The sequence below is a fragment of the Misgurnus anguillicaudatus genome, chromosome 1 (assembly GCF_027580225.2).
Source record: "Misgurnus anguillicaudatus chromosome 1, ASM2758022v2, whole genome shotgun sequence".
Lineage (NCBI taxonomy): Eukaryota > Metazoa > Chordata > Actinopteri > Cypriniformes > Cobitidae > Misgurnus > Misgurnus anguillicaudatus.
In genome coordinates this window covers 16,095,669-16,121,299 of record NC_073337.2, presented here as the reverse complement: position 1 = coordinate 16,121,299, position 25,631 = coordinate 16,095,669, and the positions used below count along the sequence as shown (strand labels likewise).

Below are 25,631 nucleotides of genomic sequence, written 5' to 3'. Positions count from 1 at the left end.
ATGTAGACTGTACAATGATGACACGGAAGCTTCGGCGGCAGCGTCACACTTTGCGCAACGTCACCAGCATGCGCTCGTTGTAAACAAATACCGGCGCGCAGGTCGTAGCAGCAAACACACTGTGCGGTGATCATGCCGAATTTCTGACACTGTCAGAAAACTATCGTAGACTATCTTTGGAAGCAAGACCGGGAAAACGGCCGTCTTTGAACCTCTCTCATTGTACGACATAGGACCACCGATGGAGAGCCACGATCACAAAAATCGCGACGATTGTTTCACGATGACAATCTTTCGACAGGGACAGCCAATAATCGTGCAGTGTATTCCGGGCTTAAGGTAATTAAAAACATAACACTTCATTATGAAAGGTCTTTAAACACCACTGATAATATAGTTATGTATTTTATATTGCATTTCTGTCAAGAGATCATTAAAAAAGTTACACACTACACCTTTAAGATGCGTCCACCTCGGCCATTAATCAAAAGTCTATGTAACTATTTTGACATACAAAATCCATACACATAATCTTTCAAGTTTAATGAACTTAAATTTGTTAGTAAAGAATGATTTGACAAATACCCATAATCCCTTGCACCTCAATATTTACATTTTTTCATTTTATGAAATAACAAGAACTTATAGGACATCTAAATAGTTATTAATTAATAAGTCATAGTGGTTTTAGCTCTTTTTTAGTATTACTGATGTTATTTTGTTATAAATAATAGTTTTCTGTGAAGTTGCCATTTAGGTGATCACACTGTAAAAAAATTCTTTGCTGGTTTAATTTTTTGTTTTTGTTTGTTTAATCAACTCAGATTTACAAGTCATTTCAACTTACTATGATTTATCTTGACTAGAGATGAGTTGTTTTAACTACAGATGAGTTTTTATAACTTATATTTGTTACAGTGCCGGCCCGAGCCTCTTAGGGGCCCTAAGCAGAATGTGTTTGGGGGCCCCCTCACCAATTTTTTAAATAAAAAAATAAAGAAATTACACATTTTTTAAAAAGAACAAAGTTGGGCTAAAATTAGCATTAGGTACAGAAATCAAATCAAATGAATCATAACACTGTCTTTATTAATGACACAGACTTAGGTTAATTGAAGCACATACCTGGTTTCTGCCTAATCTATACATAAACCTAAGACATAAACTAATGTTTTTATTGGAAAAAGAATACTGTGAAGATCGTTTTGTTTGTATGTTCCCTGTCAAGAACAGAAAGATTTTATGTTTGCTTGCTTTCTGAAACGCATCTCTCCATGTGTGCACTACTAAGTGCACCTAAATGCATCTGGCACGCGCGCACACACAGACGGAGGACAAATTACAAATGTTACATTGTTTTTCCGTGCTCTATTCCTCAAATGTATGTTAATTTAAGTTATTTAATTGTAAAAAGAAAAAAAAACAGGCTGATGTCTTCCTCGTCCTATGAAGTCCCTCCTTCAGAAATACGTAATGAGTTGTGATTGTGTAGTTTGTTTAGTGTGTTGTGATTTGATAGCAGCTTAGCTTAGCCAGAGCCGTTTGAGTTTAGCTGACGACTGACATATTCCTGTGGGCGGAGTTTAGTCAATAACTGTTATATTGACGTCATTCAATCAGGAAGTAGAGGGCTGTAGTCCAAACCAGCCATTCGATGTAGGCTTTGAAAGGTGAATTCTGTCAAAGAAAATATATCGCTTGGCCGTGAACTTTGAGCTTTATCATTTTACATGTATTATTTATGCTCTAACACTAACTAAAGTTTGAAAAATGGGATCAGGAAGAATGTGACCTTTAAAGACATTCTATTTCTCTCCACAATAATGCAGATGCATGTCAACAATGCAGTTTCATTTGTATTTTTGCGGAGATTATTTTGCATTTCTTCATACGATTAAGCCTTTAATACCTAAACCATTTAACACATTAGCACTGCATTCATTTTTCTGCTTGCAACACATCATTTTTATTTTTGTAAATTGATAGCTGGTTATTTTTAGTATTTGCTCTTTTCCGGTATCTAAAATTAGCAAATAACAGTTGCTGCTAACAGCTTGTGGTCATTACTGTAATAATTATCTGTTTGTCCTGACAGTGTTTTCATAGAAATTATGATCTGTTTATAACTCAGCATCAGCATCACAGCGGTGGAGCAGGTTGTTGCCATAAAGACAGAAGGACATTAGTGGACCAGTCAACAAATCTGTCATATCATACACAGTAAAGATGCCAAGTGAATATTTTTACATTTAAGTGTTTTCTTCTGAAGTATTTATGTAAATAGTGAGTTCTTCTTTTTTTACTCTAAGTAATGGAGCTTCTTAATAGTCCTAGTTGAATGCGAACGCTCTGTCTAAATGAGCAGAGCAATTACAGACCAATTTAAAATCAGTGATTTATTTAAGAGGCTTTAAAGCGGCTCTATATATACCCGCTGGTATTTAAAAAAAAACTTAGTTCATCTTGACCTAAATATCAGCCATGATACTAAAAAAATGACTTAATTTTAAAGTCTCACCCTTTTAGATATAGCCAAAATATTGATGTTCAAATCTCTGGCTCCGTTAACTCACCTTTGTTGTGATGTGACAAAAATACGGGGTTCTATAGTGTCTTTTGCTAGTTTCAACCCTGCGCAATGATCATTTTCACGTTTAGCTCCACGTTGTTTAAATAGCAAATGCATTTGCGCCCACTTTTGCGCCCATGGGCGTTCTGGTCTGAAACCGAGGTGTGTTCAGGCGCATTGTTGGCGCATTGCTATTTTAAGGTAACTAAAATAGACTATTGACCAACAAAAAACCTGGTCTAAAGTCAAGGGCGCAATATGTTTTTTGTTATTTAAAGAGCGCAGTAATATGCGCATATAAACGGGACAACGCGGGTTTGTTTATCACATACATGAATGCGCAGCAGCACAAAAACGCTTTTAAATATGAAAGATTAAAGGATTGAATGTGAAAGATTATTATTGAGTCTCTTGGACATAAATGAGAACCAATTATGAGACATTAGAAGGCACAAAGAGCTGCTTCACCTGTAGCCTGGTAAGTAAATAAATGCTTTGCTTTAAACAAATGCATACATTTTTAAATGCTACCTTACGGATTTATTGTATATGATAAATCTGTACCTGTGGATATGGTGAGATGAGAAACATTTTAAGTAATGCTTTGTATATATAAAAAAGAGATATCCCGCACACTATTAACTTGCAAAATATTAAAATAATTTATTGCGACGTTTCGATCGTGAGATCTTCTTCAGGCATATGCAAACGTCGCAATAAATTATTTTAATATTTTGCAAGTTAATAGTGTGCGGGATATCTCTTTTTTATATATGTTTGTTGGACTATTATTGTCTCTTTATCCAACGCATCTAACCGGAACCAACAGGTGTGCGACATTGTTCTTTTAAGTAATGCTTTGTAAAAATCCCATGGCGCTGTTCGACTGCTGAAATGCTTCTTTATCTCTTGTTTGTTTCAAATAAAGTATTTTTAGAGTACAAACCTTTTCTTGCATATTTGCAAATTATTTTATGAGATTACAATGATTATGTAGGATATCAATACATTTACAGCAATTAAAAGCCTGCTATTTGTACTTCTATGACTGAAAGAAAACGTCTTTTAAAGGTTTTAATCCAAAAAATAAAAATTTTAATAAAAATGAAAACAACACATTTTTTAACATTATTTTTAAACTGGGGGTTTTCTTCCTCCGCTTAATTTTTCTGTTAAATTAGCAAAAACGGCATCAGACACGCCCATTTAGACCGTGCGCCGTACGCTTTAGACTATGCGCTTAGATCGTTAAAATAGGTCCTGTAGATTTTATAATGATGTGTTTAATGTGCTACAAAAGCACTGAAGTATTTCGGTTATTTCGACACCGGTTTCACCAAGTTTTTGTGATTATGGTTCTTTATTGACTGCTACATGAACCATATGTATATATCGCCATGCAGTCATAAAAGAAAAGTAAAATTGCATTGAGTTATCATGTTTAACAAGCTATGTGCTATTTAAACACCAATTAATAGTGAACGATAGTAAACCGCACCAATAAAACATAGTTTGGTTACACGACTCTGGGAGGTTCTCGTCTATCTTGTGTTTTTCCTCTAAGGATATAGGCCACCTCTCTCCTTCATCTCTCATGGGAGGTTTGAAGAAGTTTCTAAATCGGCCGAAGGGAAAAGCGGAGATAGGGAAAGTGGAACTGATAAAAAAATAGGTGCTGATGATGATGAGCTGCATTTGTAAAGCTGAATTTACTGAGTCTTATTTGACCACAGCCCAAGGTCATGCCGAAATACTTCATCTAAGATTTAATGTACTGCTGTAAATGCTGGTCTAAAGGGTTTGATATGTGCTGTTAGTGCTCATTGTCTCTCTGCATTGTCAGAGATTTTATGGATTTATGCAAAGTAAAAGACTGCAGTTGTACAGGAGAAGCTGTTTTTGTTTCACAGCACATTATGACTCCACACGCAAAGCAGAATGCCTCAAGTTATTCTTAAAGAATAATGATGAACAAAATGAACCGTTTGTCACCAAATGCAAATGATATTTCTTCCTACCAAGGGGGAAATATGCATAAAGTGACTGGCTAAAGAAAAACAGTAAAACATTTTTTTTACATTTGAAGTTCTGAATCCATTATGTTTAACTGTGTCTGTGGCAAAATATGCTTTTAGTAATGCATTGCGTGTCCTGATTTCAATGTGATTTTTCTACACACTTTTTCTGTTTCTCTCTTTTCTTTAGAGCGGGCTATCTGCCCCAAAACATCCCCCTGCAGATCATCTCATACTTGTCTCAGGAGACCGAGTTTCTGCCCTGGCACGCTGCTAGTCGAGCTCTTTACCAGCTGGACAAACTACTGGACCGCACTGAAGACCACAGTCTCTTTAGTGTGAGTCTTTACACCTGATCTCGGATCAGTTATCTTGTTTAATTGTGTTTTAACCTTGACAACTGCTGTATGAAATTTTTGGCAGTTGGGCTTTCAGGCTTCTCTTCATCCAACAGCATTAAGACGCAGTCTTATCAAGATCATATGTGTTGACATTATAGTTTAAATAGCTGAGTTTAGTTAATTTATTTGTACAACAGCAATGCATCATTCAATAGCTGTACAAATACACATGACCTACACCTGTTGTGTTTCCTTTAATCCTTGTTTCATGTTGTTCTATTATCAGGACTATGTGCTGAAACAGGTGTCACCGAAATATCACAAGATGGGTTGGCCGACCGCTTTCTCTGATGGATCCTTCATGCAGGCTGCTTATCAGACTGAGTGAGTTTGTCTTAAATGCCATGTCTATCTTGAAATATACAGTACTGTGCAAAAGTCTTAGCCCACCATGCTACACCATTAGATTTGTTGTTTTTGCAATTGTATAGCGATCATATATAATTATTTCTCAGTCTCTTTATTAAAATACAACCAGAAAATACAGGAAATGTGTATGTAGTATTAAAACAGTATAAAAGTAAAAACTGAAGTGTCAAGTATTTAGTGTAAACTCTCCTTCAACTTGAGCAATAGCAGGATCTTTTAAACCTAAATAAAATTAAATCCTAATTTCTCATTCTAATCGAATGACTTCAAGGCTCTCCTCAAAAAAGCTCAAGATGCCAAGAGAGGTCACACTAAATACTGACTGATGCCCAAAGACGACATTTAGTTCTGAAAATTGTTTTGTTTTGAATTTTGTATACATATTTCCTGTATTTTCTGTTTGTATCTTAAAAAAAAGAGTGAAAAAATAAATATGGATGGACATTAAAACTTTGCTAAAACAACAAAGCTGGTGATGGTGGCCTTTTGCACAGTACTGTATATAATATAGTTATTAACATTTTACTAAGGATTTTTTTAAAATGTAAGCTAGACATTTGTTACCAAAACAAAATATGTTAATCTGAATTTACATTTTCATTATTTCTTTCTATTTTTTACTTTCTCCTTCTTTTCTTGCTTCCTAAAAATGTTCTCTGTTTCCTCCTCAGAGAGTTACAGAGAGAGGTGATCATGCTGGCCTGTAGTTTTGGAAACAAACACTGTCATCGACAAGCAGTGTCTCTCATTTCAGACTGGATTTCCAGCAACAAGAACAGGTAAAGAAATTTGGTGCTAAAGCCAAAAGAAAACAATTAAATCAGTCTGTCCTTTAAAATACAGTTTCCACCATTTAGCATTAAAGGCATTATATAATACACTTAAAAAAATGCTGGGTTATTTTCACGGGATGACTCAACATGGGGTTAAAACAACCCAGCATAGGTTAAATTTACAACCTAACCCAGCATTTTTTTAAAGCATTTTTTACTGGAGGACTTTCATATATTTCATTGTACTGAATGAAGACCTCATCTTATAAGGCTGTAATTCGAAGGGGATGAGTGTAAGTCAGTGTTTCTCAAACTTTTTCAGCCCAAGGACCACTTTATCTTCCTTTTTTTTTCTGAGGACCACCTAACAGAATCCCACTCTAACACTCCCCCAAAAAACAACAAAATAGGAAGGATAAGCTAAGTTTAAGTTTAATATGCAACTGTTTCAAGTCAAACACTATTTTTTTTAAACAAATGCAATGCTATGTTCAGAAATTATTATATGAATTTTATTTCATTCGAAAAAGTAAATCTGAAATGAGTTGCAGCTTATATGAACAACACAGGGATTTTACACATGAAACAAAAACTAGTACAAAACTAATAGATCTGTGGATTTTAGCTGCTCTCAGTTGACGCTTGATCTTTTATTGTGACTCCTCTTTGGTTTTGCCAACCAATCCATTTTTACGTTATTAAAACAGAAAGGCAAGAACTGATATCACAGTCTACTTAAATAAGTGACGATTCAGGGCTCGCAAAATTTCAAAATCCCTGGTAGCCCTTCGGGGCAGGCACTCTTCAGTTTTTGGTAGCCCGAAATGAATGCAAGTAGCCCGAATAAAAAATACATTACTTTTAATGTAGAATATTAAGACAAAACATCTATTAAAACACAAATAACAAATATCAATTTTCAGTACATGTCAATCATCAGTACAAATTTTTCTTCTAACCGAAGTGAAATATCTATACATCAGATTCTGAATCTGAAATATTAACTGAAGTCACAGATAAGAAAATGCCACTTGACTTTGTGGGCATAGTACAGGCTTATTCAATTAGATTACCACAGGCCACATTTTGCCAATACAAAGCCAATAGGGCCTCTAACCACAATGTTTAATCTGCTATTCTTGTTGTTGTTTTGATGCTGTTGTTTTTTTAACAAACAAAAAAAGACTGGATTTCCATGTAAACCAACTGTTCCTGCTCATCCCCACACCAGATATACTCACCATTTAAAAGTGGTTTAGTGGGTCACAAAACTCACAGTTTGGATCATCCAGTTACAGATCAGAAAAACAGGGGCTACTGTCGCTTTAAGAGCGATTCTGCACAGAGTCACTCTCTTCACTGCCTGTACAATCTATACTTTAAAGCTTGCTGCGAGAGATTTAATTTTCTTACGTGAGGATAGTAATGACTGACACAACGAAGTTGGAGGATTTGCCCAACAAATCCATGACAAATCATTACGGATTGCTTTCTGTACTGCGTCTTTTCGCGCGATCGCGAAAGTGAAAGTAAAACTCGAGCGCGCGCTCAAACGTAATTTAAATATCCAATGCCTGAATTTCATACACCATTATTACCCGTCCAAATCTGTGAAAGAATGCATAAGCATTTAAATATATTTTTCCTCCCTAAAAGTCAAGATAGCCCGACTGCAAAGCACAATAGCCCCGGGACGTCAGGTTAGCGATTTTGCGAGCCCTGCCGATTGTATAAACACTTGCCTAGTTTAGGTCATCTTCTGGCGGACCACTGCGGACCACACTTTTAGAATTACTGGTGTAAGTCATAAGAGTTTTTTTCATTCTTTTATTTGAATTGTGCCGTGTTTTCATCTGACCTGTAACAAAAGGTTTGATTTCTCAGATCTTTCATTTATTGTCTTTTCTTTAAAAGTGACCTACAGCACTGCTGGGAAATTAAAATGTCTGTTCAATTTAATATTCAAGGATCCTAAAATATTAATGTTTTTGACCTTTATGTCACATGAATGACCTACAGCATTTATAAGAAACTGCAGAACATCATGGATTAATAAACATTATTTACCCCCTTTTTTTAACTAAACAGATATAAAAAAAAACGGTCTTACTAAAGCAAGTCTGTGTTTTGTTTTTAACAGAATTTGCAGCAGCTCATATTATAACAGCCTTTTGTTATAAATATGTAGTTAAAAGTGTATTTAAAGGTAACTTTTAGAAGGATCTCTTGACATAATTAAGTATATTATTAGTGGTGTAAAAAGACCTTACAAAAGCTGTACTGTTTTTATTACCTTAGAATGGGCCGTTTTGATCTGCATACAGTGCAGGTCCCCTTAGGAAGCCGCCATTTTGCACTGCCATGTTTCTACAGTAGCCCTAAACGGACAAACCGCAGAGCTTGTTTTGTCACTATGTTGTCTCCGATGACGACATGTTTGTCCTGTAGCTGGTACCGTAGCTTCTCTATGCGTTTTGAAAGGGAGGGGTGAGCTGTGGACTGGAGATGGTCCTCACTGCAGAACACGACATCTAGGGGGCGAGGTTGGATGTAGATCAAACTCCTCCCACTTTATATACTTTGCTCTGCCAAATGAACCAATATATTTTTGTTGTTGCAGCCTGCAATTAGTTGCAACCTGTGGTCGCCAACGTTTGCTCTTATCAATTTAAGTCTACGTTTGATTAATAATATAGTCGAGAAAGATTCAATTTTAGTAAGTAATGATCACAGTTAGGTGCAAGGGGAATGGACACGTTGCCGAAAGGGTGATATCACTAAAGGGATTTATTTGCGACCTGGTTGGCTGTATATTATCCCACTTCATATACATGGCTATTCCTATATGAGTAAATATAAAAGCACAATTTTATTTGATATTTTTTATTAGCACATTTGTAAGTAAACCTTCTGCGAGGGAAACCTGTTTCCTAATGGCTGTAAGCAAAAACGCGTTAAAACAAGTTCAAAGTCCATATGAGATAAGCATATAATTTATTAATTTCTAAATAACATGCCATATCCATATGTTAATTACTTTGCATATTTACACTGTATACATTCATAGGTACTAAACTGTGCATAGTAAGATTACTCGTAGTACCCAAAATGTTTAACTACTTTTATTGTAGTCATAAGTAAAGTTTGTTTTTCCGTCAAAAGAATAACTTAATTTAGTTACGTCTCAATGCGGAAATGGTAACGCAACAACACGTGTATGACGTGTCTTGTGGTAAAACTGCCAACCAATCAAAATGCAGTGGGAAGAGATCTCTGGCCCTGGATCCAGCCCCGCCCCCTGGATCTGAATCCAACCCCGCCCCCTTGATGTCGTGTTCTGCAGTGAGGCGCTACTGTTGGACTGAGCTAATGGTTGCAATTCACAAACTCACTTCTAGATGCTGCTAAAAATCTTTAAGAAAAAAATTATCTTTTATGTTGTTTAGCTACATTGTAAAAAATTCTTTGCTGCCATAATTTTTTTTGTTTAATTAACTTAAATTTACAAGTCCTTTCAACTTACTATTATTTATCTTGACTAGAGATGAGTTATTTTAACTTAAAATATGGTTGAAATATGTCAACTTATTTTTTTTTAAGTTGTAGCAACTCATCTTTTGTCGAGATAAATAATAGTAAGTTGAAATAACTTGTAAATCTGAGTTGATTAAACATTTTTTTATTGTGTATAACTTCCATACGTTTCCACTTGTAAACATAGCTTGATATACAGTCCAGTATGTTGAATGCTCCCTCATTCAAAGTTGCTTTGGATAAAGTGTTTGCTAAATGAATAAATGTCAATCTAAATGATTAAAACAAACTTAATTTTTACCTTCATGCTACAATATTAAGTCAAAGAAAAAATCCATTCCTTAAATTCATGAGTTATAAATTGCTTTATAAGTTATCCAAACCATAATATCACAGATATTTGACATACAGAGGTGTTTTTGAATTCACTTTCTTTCAGCTCCAGTCATAAACACGGCATCCACTGTACATGTGCCACAATTTCAGTCTGTATGCTTCAATTGGATCTGACATAATTTCATTTCTTACTGGAAGTTGAGTTCTCTGTATTTTAACATCCATATCTCCCAGAGGCTATAATGGATCATTGAGAATCAGCAGGGCTTTATTGCTCTCCGTTTGAGCAAATTATGAGTTCAGTCACTGCAACGCCGCATTTCCTCCAGGGTTTAATGTTATTCCTTTTTGTACAAATATCATGCATTGACTCTCTATATGGCTTTTTACTTTCTGTTGTAGATCTGCTGTAGACCATTACTGTTGTTTGTGATGTGCCCATAGAGAGCTTTTACTCCTAATCCTTATATATGAGACATGCCGTCCAACAACTCTATATATTGAACTGTGGTTCTTAGAGCAGTAGGAAGATCTGGGTCACATTTTCAACTTAAATTCTGACCTCAAAAGCAGATTTAAGTTTTAAGACATGTAAGCTCAGTGTTATCACAAGCATTTTACGCTGTAACAGGATGTTCCTTGTAAGGTTGATGCACAAAACCCAAAGGGAAAAACACGGTTTGTGGTTTCTGACTGTTAAAGACCATTTGAGCCATGTGAGAGTTTGGAAACACTATGTGGTTTGAGTTTAAAACTAGTAATGCACAGATACAAAATTTGTGCTGATACCAATATTAGAATGATATGTACTGATATCGATAGATACCGATAGTTTTGCTTTTTTACTTTTAAATACTAGAAGTGCAGAGCGTACAAAGTGCAATTTAGTTGTCCTTGACCATTTTTACATGCACCCTCATAATGCGATTATAATGGGATTTTGGCAATATTACGGTTATACTTTACTACATGTAAATGCAATACTTCGATAAAAATAATGTGATTAAGCTCATAATCGCAGTTAGTATAATCGTATAAAAAACAGTACGTGTACGCCATTTGTAATCATAGTATAAAAATAATTTGGTTAAGCCCATAATCGCAGTAAGTATAATCGTATGAAAACAGGACACATATGCCGTTTTTAATCGTAGTATGCTGCAATTTTATGTTGTCCGATAAAAATAATGCGGTTAAGCCCATAATCGCAGTAAGTATAATCGTATTAAAACAGGACGCGTACGCTGTTTTTAATCACAGTATGCGGCAATTTTACGTTGTCCGATAAAAATAATTAGGTTAAGCCCATAATTGAGTAAGTATAATCGTATTAAAACAGGACGCATACGCCGTTTTTAATCACAGTATGCGGCAATTTTACGTTGTCCGATAAAAATAATGGGGTTAAGCCCATAATCGCAGTAAGTATAATGGTATCAAAACAGGACACATACACAGTTTTTAATCATAGTATGCGGCAATTTTACGTTGTCCAATAATAATGCGGTTAAGCCCATAATCGCAGTAAGTATAATTGTATTAAAACAGGACACGTATGCCTTTTTTAATCGTAGTACGCGGCAATTTTATGATGTCAGATAAAAATAATGCGGTTAAGCCCATAAATGCAGTAAGTATAATCGTTTTTAAACAGGACATGTACACCGTTTTAATCACAGTATGCTGCAATTTGACCTTGTCCAATAATAATGCAGTTAAGCCCATAAATGCAGTAAGTATAATTGTATCAAAACAGGACACGAACACCGTTTTTAATTGTAGTATGCGGCAATTTTACGTTGTCCAATAATAATGCGGTTAAGCCCATAATCGCAGTAAGTATAATCGTATCAAAACAGGACGGGTATGCCGTTTTTAATTACAGTATGCAGCAATTTTACATTGTCCAATAAAAATAATTTGGTTAAGCCCATAATAGCAGTAAGTATAATCGTATTAAAACAGAACGCGTACGCCATTTTTAATCATAGAATGCGGCAATTTTATGTTGTCCGATAAAAATAATTTGGTTAAGCCCATAATCGCAGTAAGTATAATCGTATTAAAACAGGACACGTATGCCTTTTTTAATCGTAGTACGCGGCAATTTTATGTTGTCAGATAAAAATAATGCGGTTAAGCCCATAAATGCAGTAAGTATAATCGTATTAAAACAGGACATGTACACCGTTTTAATCACAGTATGCTGCAATTTGACCTTGTCCGATAATAATGCAGTTAAGCCCATAAATGCAGTAAGTATAATCGTATTAAAACAGGACACGTACAGCGTTTTTAATCACAGTATGTGGCAATTTTACGTTGTCCAATAAAAATAATGCGGTTAAGCCCATAATCACACTAAGTATAATCGTATTAAAACAGGACGCATACGCCATTTTTAATCACAGTATGCAGCAATTTTACGTTGTCCAATAAAAATAATGCGGTTAAGCCCATAATCACACTAAGTATAATCGTATTAAAACCGGACACATACGCCATTTTTAATCGTAGTATGTGGCAATTTTACGTTGTTCGAAAAAAAAAATTCAGTTGAGCCCATAATTAAAGTAAGCATAATCGTATTAAAACAGGACGCGTACACCGTTTTTAATCGTAGTATGTGGCAATTTTCTGCTGTCCGATAAAAATTATGCGGTTAAGCCCATAATCGTAGTAAGTATAATCGTATTAAAACTGTACGCATATGCCATTTTATAACATTATGCGGCAATTTTACGATGTCCTTATTGGTTAAAAGACCATTGACTCAAGCAACTGTTAGTTCAATCAATGTTTAAATTAATCCTATCATACACGTTCAATTCAGTTTATATTGTATGTTTATATAAAGGTTACCATCAAGGTTCTGTCCCACAGGATTCCACCCAACGTGCGGGACATTGTGTACTGCACAGGCGTCTCTCTGATGGATGAAGACGTGTGGGAGTTTATCTGGATGAAGTTTCACTCCACCACTGCCGTCTCTGAGAAGAAGATTCTTCTGGAGGCCTTGACCTGCAGTGACAACATCTTCCTGCTCAACAGGTCAGTTAACAACTTTACATTTTCATTATTACATTCTGTTTAATTAGGTTTGCTGTTTTATAGATGCACAGAGAGATATTGTAAGCACTTGACCATATATCATCTGTGCAGTGAATTTTCAGAGTCCTGTGGGAGAGGTTTCTTGTTGAGACTGATGAGGTTTGCCTTGCTAAAGACAAAAGATCAACAAACTTAAACATTTTCATGCTCTGTATCTTGTCATTTTCATTTTTATGTTAAATATGCTATTAATCATATTATAGTAGTCTCTGAGGACACTTATTTTTTTCTGATAATTGCCTCAAAGGTAAAATCAGTGTCTTACATGCTATCAATGATCCATAACTTGACTGCTATACACAATATACCTACACATGAGGATCTTGTTTTAAAAAAGTTGCCTTTGAGATTTCTTCTTTAAATATAAAAACATACAATATAATAAATGAAACAACAGACCCTCTGCTTTAAAAATAAAACAATATTTCATCCCATCCAAATTTGTTCTCTTTTTATCACTTTTTAAATATGAGGTTTTTCAAAAATACAAATCTTTGAATAAAACAGCTGACATATTTGTAATTGTAAAGGATTTTTTTTAAAGATCAGATTTAAAACGATGATCAAAACATACACTCTTAAAATGGCTGGGTTATTTCTGACCTATTTTGGGTAAATATTGGACAGCCCTTAAGAAAAAAATAACCATGGTTTTATTGTGGTAAAAGTGTAGTAACCATGTTTTTTTTTGGTGTATGGATTACTATCAGCAAAGCTATGGTTTTACTACAGTAAACATGGTTTAACTATGGTTTTTGAAAACAATGGTTGTCAACCCGCATGCTTATTTTGTGGTTACCATGGCTAATTTTCTTAGAAGAACACACCACTGGGTTAAAATTGATCCAATGCTGGGTTTTAACCCAATTGTTGGGTTATTATAACCCAGGTTTGCATAACAACAACCCAACATTGGATTATTTTTAACCCAGCATTGAGTAATTTTTAACCCAGCATGTGTTTTGTCCAATATTTTACCCAACATTGGTTAAAAATAACTCATTTTTTACAGTGTACACAGAGTTTATACTGTTTTTGAATCAGTGGATACTTCAGTCATTTATAAGTTGGGAAATAGTGGAAATACGGATTGCCGTATTATTTCGTAATTTACAAGGAAACGTTTTCTCTTAATTGACGAAATAACTCAATGTTGGGGAAAGAGTTCAAATCAACCTGAATGCAAATTTTACAAAAAAAGAGAAGAAAGATTAACAAATAACAAACACACCCTGATTTTAATGTTATTTGTACCTATTGACCACCCTAAATTCAGCAACTAAATTATAATTCAAGTTGTTACCCTGAATCTTCATGTTGGCAAATGATCAGGATGCTGGAGCAGCAGTAATAATGTGATGTTATAAAAAAGTGCCAGATGTCACACAGTATGAAACACAGTAACACTATCAGTACTCATGTGTTAATTAGAAACTATAGTAGTGTCTGATGCTATAGTGTATTTCATCAGCATGATATAATGCCCACAATGTTTTATGTGTGAAACAAACCCCTAAATTGAGATAAACTATACAAAAAATAAAAGATTGCTATTGAATCCTGCGAGTTCAAAAGTGTTGATATCTGAACATCTGCACTGTTTCCATTTTATTAATTCATTCAGCAAAAAGCTGCTTAACTTCTTTGTTTAATACAAATCAATGAATTATAACAGATGTTGTAGTTTATTTTTAAGACTTGTTAGTTTTTAACATTGCAGGTTGATCCATGTTTCATACATGTATTTGAAGAGTTTGGTTCCAAAACGCGATAAACGCCATTTAAAAAAAAAATGAGTTACTTCCAAAATCAGTATTGTATCAGGTCAGTATTTAAAAGTAAATTCTTAATTTTACGCAAAATCCAATATCCGCCGTGTTATTATGTCATCTTTTCTCCCTTTAATCCCAAAACGCAATAAATGCCCCTCCTCCTTTTCTGCAGAATGCAATAAATCCGCTCAACAAATCACAGCGCACCATTCCACGCATTGTAAACAAACAATAGCGGTGCGTCGAATACCCAGACTCCTAGTTTTCTTCATCTTGTACTTCGTGATCAACAAACAAACAAAAAACAAATAATACTTTAATGGGATTGATAAACCTGTGGTGGTTTTCTGTGATGGGAAAGAAACATAAGCCATCAAAATGTAATAATTTACGCGAGAGGCACTCGGAAGACGGGTGCTTGTTCTCCCGACAGCATCAAGCTTCTGTCATGCTAACACATTAGCCGCTTTTGCACTATCGGGCATGTGCGAGCCAGGGCTTCAAACGGGCCTCACGGAGCCAATAGCCTCAGACCTCCAGCTGTGTAGCCAAAATCACGACGCGTTTGCATTGTCAAGCCAATAGCGCCGCAGCGGTTCAGAAAACCCCGCCCTTAATACGCCTACCTGGATGTAACGTCACACAACTCCGCCTGTTTTACCGTGAGGAAGTCACTTCAATCTGACAGGAGACGGGAGTGAGATCGCATCATCATACAACAAACATAAAGAACATAACTGAGGCGGCTGTTTGCACGGTGAAAGCCAAGATGAGAAGATAGAGATGTTTGCTCCATCCGCGGTGTTACTCTTGAAGTTTATGTTGGCTGCACACGAGCGATCTCACGACGAGACAATATCAGATCAATAATCAATAGTAAACTTTATGAAGTGGTAATTACAAATAAAGCGTTCATCTACCTAATGTGCCATTATACTATAGCCTATACACAATATTTTAAAGAATATAACGAGTCCTAGTTTTACATTTATGTAAAATAATCTTATTTTAAAATATGCACGTGTCTAAATATGTTACGTTACGTTTGTAATTATAGTTCTATGGCGATGTAAACATACTTACACATTATAAGAGGTGTGATATCTTTAATCATGAAAACGTTAATAGTTGAGCATCACATGAAACACAAGGTAACTGTCTAATAGCTATTTCAATAATGTGTCAATCAATCAATACTTTTGTCTATAAAGAACTGCCTCGAATAGCTGAATAGGACTGAAAATCACTTTACTTGCATCTCAAAAATCAAAACGTTTGAGAAATCATTAATGTACTCGTTAAGAATCAACTCTGAATATACACAAGTATTTAAAAAGCTATGTTACAGTGGTTAAGTTAATGATGGTTATATTTACCATTTTGTTGCATCTTACCATTTCTGTGTTTCAGATGTGATTATTAAGCAATCATTTTCAATAAACTGACAAGCAGCCGTAGTAATAACGCGGTACTTTATTTACATAGTTTATATCAGTGCACAAACAGTGTATTTAAAGACATCTCCTCCGGACGGATTTCAACATCCATGGCTCCTGTCGTCTCATCATCATCATCATCTTCGTTTCATCACCTACTCTTGCATTTGTTGCTGTGTCATCTCTCATACACAAAATAAAATATCCTGGATGACAAACTGAAAGCTTTACGTTGGCATTTTTCTGTAAAACGGACACAAAAGAAATCAGCACATGTGACGTTTTGTATAAAGGGTTTGTAAATACACATACAGTATACCGACATATAAAGTTTGCTACATTCATATAAGAGTTTAATTAATCTCCAAAATACCAGAAAGCATGGCTATGACTAATATAATAAAACCATGGTTACTTTTTCTAAGGGCTGACTTAAAAATTCAACAGAGATGACACTATAACACAAAAAACACAACAAAGACCCATGTAAGACACTTCTGCAATCGTTATTTGTATTTTAAGTGTTTTGTATGCAAACGTTATGTAGCATGTTAACTCACCGACTGTAGATACCATCGTGACTCGATCGCTTTAATACATGGAGTGATGGACGATGAAATGATGATTCAACACACATCTTTAATTTCTCAGCACTGTTGCACTTTAAACACTTTGTTCTGTGCCCGAAACTTTATAAACTTCTCCCGAACCGGTAGCGGTGTGCGCCGGATCCTTAGCATGGCGAGTTCGGCGTTGTAACCTGTCTTTGTTTTTGCAGATCATTTTCTTCAGTCCGAAGTACAAACATAGCAGGCATCTTCCGTGAAACAGTAAATTACTGCTGATCCCGGTTATATTTAAAGTTTTAAATCTGCAGACAGATGGATGCGCATCTTGCCAGAGACTCAGATAAACTCCGCCTTAGACCTTTACCACTCCCCTAGCCCCGAGAAGCCCGCTTTGGCCCAACGATTTCGGCGGGCCAGAAAAGCGGGGCCTTAAGCACCAACGAAGCACCAGTGAAGCACGATCATGCCCCGGAAGTGACAATGCAAACGCGACAGGCCTCGGCAGGCACTGGCACGCCCGCTTGAAGCCCGATAGTGCAAACACGGCTATTGACCCCAGGGGATCTTATGAAAAACTTTACATTATTTTACTCCAAGTCAACGAAAATTGAGCAGGACCAAAACATTTTACAGCTGATCGCTGTCAAAAAGGTTCAGCGACAGCGTCCCAAGGATGACAGCAGCAATGACAGTGTTTTTAATGTGACAAAGTAAGTGTTTTGATTAATGCCATTAATGTTTATTTTTTTATCAGTGTATACCACTAGTCAACTAAATGAATATAACATGGCAAAGATGAATGCACATTTATATATATATATATATATATATATATATATATATATATATATATATATATTCCATAGATTTATAGCATTTAAAAAAAATTGTCATGGATAAATTGCATTTTGTGATAAAATAATCAGTTTTTATAATAAATCTTTGAAAATCAAATTATGGATTTGATTTTTTTATGTTTTTATAACCGAATGATGCTATGTGAAAGTTTGTAACCAAAAATAGTGTTTTTTTATCTTGTCACTTTCTTTCCTTTAGTTGAAATGAATTTATTGCGTTTTGGAACCAAACTCTTCATATCTTACTCAGGGTGAATTTAGTGTTGCTTTTATACACCACTCATTTTCAAGTTTAAATGTCTTGCTACTATTACTACTACACTTTCCCATCTATCTAACAGAAATTGGTCAACAGCACCATCATGACTCAGTTAAAGGTGCAAAGGTCCATCAGAATATTTTTCTTAAATTAGCTTTCAGAGGAGTGATTTCTTAAACTCAGATTAAGTCTAATCCACTCTAAATTTCTCAGTCAATGATGATCCTTTGAAAATCCATTTATTATTAATGTAAACAGCTGATATCAATCAAACCTGTCTGAATTTAAGTGATGCTGATATCAGTCTCCAGAACACCAAACAGCATTCACAAGCAGGAACCTTCGTCTCACATTACAACAGTGCACACTCGTGCGTGCGTGCGTGTGTGTGTGTGTGTGTGTGTGTTTTATATTTAATTTACCTCTGAGAAAACTGGCTTGTGTTTTGAGTGTGCACGTAAGCATACTGCATTCATTGAGTTTGAAGGGTCAGATAGATGTCTCCATGTTTGGTATTGATTTCTCTTGTGTTGGCACACCTGAAGTAAATTATTTCCCCCTCCGTGTATTTGCTGTGAGTGGAGTGGTATCTGTCTCTGTTACTGGAGTGCGTGTGGTCATCTGATCTTACCTTTAGTTTGATTGATAATCTACACATTTGTGGCCTATAGGGACAGAAGCTGTGCTCAGAATACAATACCAGCATACTGTGCAGTATACACTGCATGTCGCCTGCTACAGTATTAAAAAATAGTATAGAAGTAATTTTTGAATATAGTAGTTTATCACTAATAAATAAATGGTCAAGGCAAGGCATTTTAGTAAAATATGCTTATAAATTGGTAATATGTATATTTTACTTCCTAATTTATTACATTGTTTGCAGACTCCTAAATCTGTCTCTCACCTCTGACATGGTGCCGGATCAAGACATGATCGATGTCATCATACACGTGGGCCGCAATCCACTGGGTAGACATTTAGCATGGAGATATTTCAGAGAGAAGTGGGATATATTGAATTCCAGGTGAATCCAGCAGCTTTATTTATCTCTCTGTTTATCTGTCATTAAAACGTATCACTCTTGTTAGTGACTGGAGATGCAGAGAGCATTATGAGAAATATTTATTGTTTGTTTGTTTGCTCTTGGGTTCATTATAACAGCACAACATCACACATAAACATTGAGTGTTTTAATAAGAGTGCAGTGCAATAACAGTGAACATCATTTCTGTGGTTCACAGGTATGGAGAAGCTTTATTTATGAACTCAAAATTAATCAGCGGTGTGACAGAGTTTCTCAACACAGAGATGGAGTTGAATGAGGTGAGTCTGAGCTTATATACCCTGAAGCAACAAAACACATCAGACAATCAAATATAATAATTAATAAACAATTAAATAGTCTTCATTGAACACTAATGCTTCTTAAAAATCTTGGTAAGGTAAAGTGTTATCATGAGTAAAACTTCAAACTTTATTGTTTTTAAGGTTTTTAAGCAGATTTAATTGTTACTATTTAACCTCATTACAGTAAAAGTGAAAGTTTATACACTTATTTAAATTCATTCAGCTTCAGTCCCAGAGGGCAAAGACTGCTGATGCTCATCTCATTGCAGCACAGCAGTTTCTTCACTACAGCTGACTTCACTTTCTACAATTTATCATTCCTACAGAGATAAAACACAACACCCTTAGTGTTTCCCATCATTACAATACTAATTGCGTTTACATGCACAAAATAAGCGGGTTACTATCAAAAATAGGTTTATTATGGAAACCTGTTTACATGTAAATCAATAAACCGGCTATGCAGAAATCTGCGTTTACACAGGATTTGAAGATTTGTGATGTTTCTCGCAGGCAGTGACGTCAACGCATATAGTACGTCCGGAAATCTGTGAAAAGGTATACTGTTGTGTCTCTTCTCATGTCTGCAGAACCTGTAAATATAACGTGAGATTTAATTTCGCAGGTTCTCTGCCAACTGCATGAGTTGAGAGACTTTTGCATTACCTTACATTTACTTCTGTTTGCTGAGACATAAACAAAACTGTGAGAAAGCGGGTTAAGGTATTTATATGCAACGCAAAGTCAGGGTAATGAGCAAAAAGCTACCTTTGCCGATCAGTTTTTGCTTAACCCTATGTGTTGTTGGGGCCATTTTTGTTTTTTGAGTCTTAATTTTGGCCACAACTTTCTCTGTGTTTCAGCAAATGGAATGATTTTGGTGACAAATTTTATATTTACACATATTTTAAGAAAATGCTTTGAAATTTTTCAAAAACTCAACAATACACCATGGGCAATGGTATTACCCTATCGTGTTGGTTGTTCAAATTAAACTGCTGTAAAAATGTATTAGATTAATATTTTTTTTTTGTTTTTGTGCAAAAATCTGTTAATCAACCTCAGTACTGATCAAAACTACAAAATGTTTAAAAAAATTCTATGATTTAATTTAATTTGATTTAATTTCCAAGTTATTACGTGGTGTCACTGATTTAGGAAAAAAAATACACAAAATGACAGATTTTCAATATTTAAAGTGATAGTGGACTGGATTTTTTTTACCTTTTTCACAGTCACAGGCATGTCAAAATTAAAAGTGTAGTAAAAACATTAAATTTGATGCATTTTAAGTTTTTGTGCAGCATCAGATTAAATTTTTTTCTCCCTCATTTTTTTCTCCCTCATTTATGGTTCCCAATTGACTTCCATTATAATGTCATTTTTCGATTGCAGGGCCATGACACCTTATTATCATGCATTCTTGATTGTTGGTGTTTTTTCTTTTAGCAAAGAAGTAAAATTTGTCATTTTTATGGTTGATCACCATGTGGCACCATTAACCTGTAGTAGGCCTGTGCAAAAATCCGACCCTAATTTCTGGGTTTTACATTGAGTTATATGGAGTATAACACGAAAGGGTAGTGAATTTGAAGGGTTAAGCCACTTATGGGCTTTATCCAATATAAGTAAAGTTTTACACACTTACATGACCTCACACGTTATCAGTATTTTTAACCATAATTGTCGTAAGACTGTGCATGTAAACGCACTCACTGTCATTATCAATAAACTGCTGCAACTTCAAACCAAGCTTCCGCACAAGCCCTAAAAAGTGAAGCCAAAAACGTCTCGATCGCCCCCCCCCAGTGACTGGTCCCAGTATAGGTAAACCCCGCCTCCCTAATGTTTTTCAATGGGACTTGAGACCAACAAAACAATTTAATTACACTTAAATTATCTTTTTTCGGAAGCTGGTTTCTGTCATTAACTGTAGTTTTTATCACGCTGATGTAAATTTAAGTGTTTGTTTTTAAAATAAGTCTGTTTTTGTTATTTAATGCTATAAAAACAGTGGTGTCACGTCATGATTGACAGCTGTGATATGCGCTTTTTGCGAGAGCAAGGGCGGGGCCTTGATTTCGCGTCTTTACTTCCTGCTCACTACTGCGCAGGACTGGTCCCGAAATCGCTACTGCGCAGACTCAAGACCCAAGATGTCAGCGCTATAATGGGACACTGGCGGCTTCACATTTCACCAATGAAAGAGAGCGAACGGTCGTCGTCCATCTTTTATACAGTCTATGCTTCATACAGGTTATATGGAGCAGAACTGAAAGATTTTAGACAAAAACTGATTTGATGTGATCAATGTTTCTTTTAATGGTGCTTTTCTTTTAAAGTTGCTATGGGTCACTAAAAATTCTGACTAAAATTTATCTTTTAATGGTACACGTTAATTCATGTAGTGCTTATGACCTGCTTTTGTGAAACTGTTACTTGTCAGCAGAGGTTGTTAATCATGTGTTAATGTTGTTGTCTTTTATTCAGTTAAAAGAGTTCATCCTGACCAGCGGTGGAGGAGCAGCACCTGCGTTTGCTCGCGCCGTTGAGATCGTTCAAGCGAACATAAAATGGCGGACGCTGTTCGAGCAACAGTTCTTCCAGTGGCTGCGAAAAGCTCCTGACGGTTAACGCAACATTAGGCACGAAACACGCCAGTAGCTTGGAAACACTATCAGAAACCAGTAACTTGGGAAGACTTAAGTGTTTAAAAAATAAAACTTAAATTTGGGACCAAGAGAATCTGGAGAATTAAGCATTTATTTCTCTGCTGTCTATGAAACAAGGCCATGAACAAGACGAAGACATAAGGATTAAAATGGAAAAGGTCACCCCAGAGGAAAAAGAAGCATGAAACTGATGTGTTTAAAACAAAAACATCTTTTAATTTTTTACATCTGAAGCTCTGGATTCATATGCTTTACCATGTATGATTTTCATTAGGTAAAATGTTACATGTGCCATACCCACACAGGACTCTCATCATACCATTTCTGTACCTTTTTTTTTTGCTTTTTACATCGGATGGAGTCAGTTTATAGACAGCATCATTCAGTGTTAACAGCCACAATGACTTAACTCCCCGCTGAGAGAATGACCCCAACAAGATCTGGTCAAATCTATTCAAGGCCACGCTGAAGAAATGCCTTTGTCCTGCATGGATCGAGTCCAAAAGTGGCAAAACCACATATCGAATGCCAGCTGGTATCCATGGTGATTATATAAGCAGTTATTTTCTGCTGTGGTTCTCCTACAATTACATGACTCATATAAAATAAGTAGGCAGAGGCAGAAATTTAAAATATTTTTCTCGCTGAAGCTGCACATGATCATATACTTTCTCTTGCAAGTTTCAAAAGGATAAATTGATACTGAGTCGAACTGCATACTTATTCATTCATGTTTGTGTGGAACTCTGTTTGTAATATGCCATATTTCATGTTGTTTTGCTGCCAAAATGGGACGTTTAAATGCGTGACCGGGAAATGCAGTCATTTTGTCTGCCACCCATTCTCAAAATCAAAAGAAGAAATGAGATATTGCAGCAAAAATATTTATCAAGTTGTTTAAAGGGATAGTTCACCCAAAAATGAAAATTCTGTCATAATTTACTTTGATGGACATGAAGGAAGATATTTGTAATCAAACCGATCATGAGCCCCATTCACTTCCATAGTAGGAAAAAAGAATACTATGGAAGGGAATGGGGCTCATAAACGTTACAAACATTCCTTAAAATATCTTCCTTTGTGTTCATCAGAACAAAGACATTTATACAGGTTTGTAACAACATGAATTTTCATTTTTGAGCGAACTATCCCTTTAAGTTGACAAGTGTGATATTGACCTAACACAAGCACCCCAGCTCTGCACCACCTCAAGGCAGAAAATCACTGAGCACAACAGCGCCGCCCTGCTGATCAACACACTCAATGCACACATCAGATTCATTCTACAATGACTGCCGCTTTGCTGAGGTGGAAAAAAAGACCTTTAGATTTCAGTGATGTGCTGTTTGGTTTCCTTGCACAATACACAGTATTTTTCTTGACTCTTATATTTTGTACAATATCAAATGAGGCCATATCTACCCTGATCGGACAGTTAAATAAAGATGACTGTAGGTAAAGCGTGAATCCAGAACAGGTCCTTGTCATTTCTGCAACATTTAAAAAATATTTAATTCTGCTGAATATAAGTTGCCTAAATTGAAACTGATTTAAAGGCAATTTATATACAGTTGTTATATAGGCCAATTCATAAAATTAACCTAAATATGTATATATATATAAATATATTTGTACAGTTCTGTATAATAGTACACATTTTTAACTTAAGAAAATTACTTTGAACTCATTTCCCCTTTGTTATCATTTTAAAGATTTGTTGATGCAGATGGTTGTCGGCAAAGTGAGTTTATTATGGTAAAGTAATTTTTTATCTGTTTGTTTTGCCCATTACCAATGTCTCTTTGTAGATTTGATTACAGGTGATGTGGAAAAATGTGAAGCGATCAAACAAGCCAAAAATAACTGCGAACAGTGCCTTTTCTACCTCAATCAATCTCATATTAGAAAGACTGACAGTGCCTTGAATAAACCTGTCATGAGAATACACATGATTTGATGTCTGATTTTTCACACGTCAGATACTGTGTGTCTTACATCACCGATGCTCTAAAAGAAGGCTGTGCAAGTATGTGAAAAACAGAAACCTATATGCTACAGCTGTCAAACTCTAGTAGTATAATAAAACAGGTATTCAGCATCATTCAGACACTGATCTTGATGTTATTCCCACAACTGCAACAAATATGGGATGTGACCTTTTAGAAATGATGATACAGTCAACCAAATAAAGCTTCTGTGGTGGACATTGTAAATGCCTAAAGATTTGCTTAAATATTTTGTGCAGCTTTCCATCTGACTTTTTCCATGTTTAAAGGAACACGCCCAGATTTTGGGAATTTAGCTTATTCACCGTATCCCCCAGAGTTAGATAAGTGCATACATACCTTTCTCATCTCTGTGCGTGCTGTAACTTTGTCTGACTGAGCCCCCGCTAGCTTAGCTTAGCACAAAGACTGGAAGTGAATGGCTCCAGCTGGCATACTGCTCCCAATAAGTGACAAAATAATGCGAACATTTTCCTATTTGATTTGTATAATCACACCGTGTACAAATAACAAGGTGATATGAGACAGAGCTATCTTTTAACAGTATACATACTGGGAACTATATTCTCAGAAGACGAAGCACTGCTACTTGGGCGGAGTGATTTGCACAACTCTGACCGAACTCTCTGCTCCTCACCAGGGGCTTCTCGGGTGCTGTGAGCAAATCACTCCGCCCAGTAGCAGTGCTTCGCCTGCTGAGAATCCTGATGTGCTGATATCAATTAAAACTTAAAGTAATTGTTACCACGAACATTTGCTTCCCAGAATGTTAAAACCCAGCTAAAGTCATTTTGTACTGTTCTGTACATAATCATACTACAAAATAAAAAAATATGGATTAATGGCAAAAGATTTGTATATTTACATTACAAAATTTGATCAGAAGCGTTTAATGTATACACCATACACTGTACATTTTTATCAGTATGGGTTCCCTGAATCAACAGAAAGATATAAGCAACCACTTTATTTAACTTTACTTGACATCTGTGCTTCATAGAGCATGTGCAGATGATGTTCTCACATGTCTACAGAGGAGTCAGAACTTGCAGGACATTATTATACAGAGCATCACATCTCTGGATTTGATGTGCTGCTGGTGCTTCTCTGGTGTTGAATTCAAGCACAGCCAGACATTTCACACTCATTTGTGCTGTTTATCTGTTGACAGTATGTCTGCAGTTGGGACACAGTGATGCTCTTTGAATTGCAGTCTGGAAATGCTACCATGTGTGATATTGCAGCCCTCAGAATGCCAACAGCTCTTTTGCTTCTGGTGATTATCAAAGCCTTACGAAAACACAGATTAAGCACAACAGGTCTCATCTAAAGTAGGTAAGGTGTGCACGTCATCAGTTTAAACACACACAGACACACACACACACACAACACAGTTCAAAACTACAACCTCTTTCACAAAGGTCCATTTCAGTTTCGGCCTCACCTTTATGGATATTTGATGATGCCATTTTTCTGTATGCTTATAGTTTCCTTTATTTAAAGGGCTTCCGGTAAACTCTGCTGTCTCAGTTTTATGTGGTAAAGGGCTTCATTCAGCATAATAGACCTTTTGTGAGTCGATGTCACAGATAACAGTGGAAA

At 35.7% G+C, this 25,631-nt stretch overlaps 1 protein-coding gene across 2 annotated transcripts in view; it reads left to right on the top strand.

The window, feature by feature from the left end:
- Positions 1-23,975, top strand: part of LOC129432171 (thyrotropin-releasing hormone-degrading ectoenzyme) — a 125,725-nt gene extending 101,750 nt beyond the window's left edge. For both annotated transcript variants that reach the window (XM_055190393.2, XM_055190392.2), the window contains 7 exons: positions 4,775-4,922; positions 5,212-5,309; positions 6,026-6,133; positions 12,881-13,048; positions 18,888-19,028; positions 19,246-19,327; positions 21,842-23,975. In XM_055190393.2, coding sequence (XP_055046368.1) covers positions 4,775-4,922; positions 5,212-5,309; positions 6,026-6,133; positions 12,881-13,048; positions 18,888-19,028; positions 19,246-19,327; positions 21,842-21,985 — 889 coding nt within the window. In that variant the 3' untranslated portion in view covers positions 21,986-23,975. The remainder of the gene's footprint in view (positions 1-4,774; positions 4,923-5,211; positions 5,310-6,025; positions 6,134-12,880; positions 13,049-18,887; positions 19,029-19,245; positions 19,328-21,841) is intronic.
- Positions 23,976-25,631: the final 1,656 nt, after the last annotated feature.